This window comes from Trichechus manatus, unplaced genomic scaffold, assembly GCF_000243295.1.
Source record: "Trichechus manatus latirostris isolate Lorelei unplaced genomic scaffold, TriManLat1.0 scaffold00008, whole genome shotgun sequence".
In the NCBI taxonomy this organism is placed as follows: domain Eukaryota; kingdom Metazoa; phylum Chordata; class Mammalia; order Sirenia; family Trichechidae; genus Trichechus; species Trichechus manatus.
Window position 1 is genome coordinate 5,351,619 of NW_004443944.1, and position 1,344 is coordinate 5,352,962.

The 1,344-nt window shown below is 54.6% G+C and overlaps 1 protein-coding gene across 1 annotated transcript in view; it reads right to left on the bottom strand.

Annotated features, from left to right (window-relative positions):
* The window catches only part of NPEPL1 (aminopeptidase like 1), an 18,617-nt gene that overhangs the window by 5,411 nt on the left and 11,862 nt on the right, over positions 1–1,344 (bottom strand). The window contains exons 6-7 of the mRNA XM_023741427.1: positions 351–397; positions 65–142 (exon numbers count right to left, since the gene is read on the bottom strand). Of these exons, the coding sequence (XP_023597195.1) occupies positions 65–142; positions 351–397 (125 nt within the window). The remainder of the gene's footprint in view (positions 1–64; positions 143–350; positions 398–1,344) is intronic.

The following is a 1,344-nucleotide window of genomic DNA, read 5'->3' on the forward strand; positions in this document are numbered from 1 at the left end:
CCCCCATCAGGCGCCCCCCCCCCGCCCCCGTCAGGGGCCCCTTCTCCATCAGAGCGCCCCTCACCTGTTTGACGGCGGCTCGGAAGGCTCCCAGAATGGCTGCGGCCCCGCCGCAGTCCCGCTTCATCCCTGGCATGGTGGTCTGGGGAGGCACGGTGAGAAGAGGGGATCAGTGTGCCATGCCGAGACCAGCCGCGGCCCCCCATCCGCCACCCACCTCGTCCTCTACAGGGCCCCTGGCCTGCGTGGGTCCTCACCGGGTCACCTGGGTGCCCACAGAACTCGGGGTCCCTCTGGGGCACAGCACAGGGGCCTCCTGTCTCCCTACGCCACTGCCGTCACCTTCCTACAGGAGGGTCCACCTGCCACTCGCCTGCTGCAAGCCCCCCCATGTCACCTGCGGGACAAAGGCTGGCTCCTCACTTGGGCAGCAAGAGCCTTCAGTCACCACCTGACACCTCTCTGCTCCTCATCCAGACCCCCAAACACATCGTGTCACCTCATCACTGTCGGGGCACCCTCACCCCACCCTCCCCAGCAGCCAGTCCACACCTCCTGGTCACTGCTGGTCTAGGGAGGCTGCCTTCCAGGCTCCCCCCCCAACAGGGGTCAATGCTCTTTTCTATAAACTAGTCAAGAGTGGTTACCCACTTTTACATTTTATAGGTACCCAGCTCTGATCGACAAGTTCGTGTTTTAAATTAACAGGACATCACAAGTGAGGGTCTCGGTTTGGAATTTACTGAGTGATTTTTGAACCCTTGTAACATCACATGAGCCTCTAATTTTAGTGGAACGAATATTCAGGTATAAATCGAACTGCTTTTACAATTAAGCCTCAAGTGAAAATCCTCCGTCTAGCACTACTGGAAGTAAGTCACCTCTCCTCACTTAATCCGGAAGAAAGCACAGGATTGTTTAAATGGAAAAACGGGGCCTCAGGTCTGGAATCAAACCATTGGCAAAATGGCCTGCACGGAAAACCTAGGAATGGCGTTCACTTAGTGCTGTGTTCCCAACCTCACGGCGTCCCATCCACGGCTCCAAGTGCCGACCTGGCAAATAACAGCTCATTCGATTCTGTAAAGCCCTGCTAACTCCTCATACATCGTTTCTGTTCCTTATAAAAGAAGCTATGCTCGTAGTAATTACTGTTGTCAGCTGCTGTCAGGTTGTGTACAACAGGAAGAAATGCTGCCCGATCCTGCATCATCTTCACAATTGTTGCTATATGCTCGAGTCCACTGTTGCGGCCAGTGCTTATTTTGAGTGCCTTCCAACCTAGGGGGCACATCTTCCAGTGCTATATTGGACAAATTTCTGTTGTGATCCATAGGGTTTTCA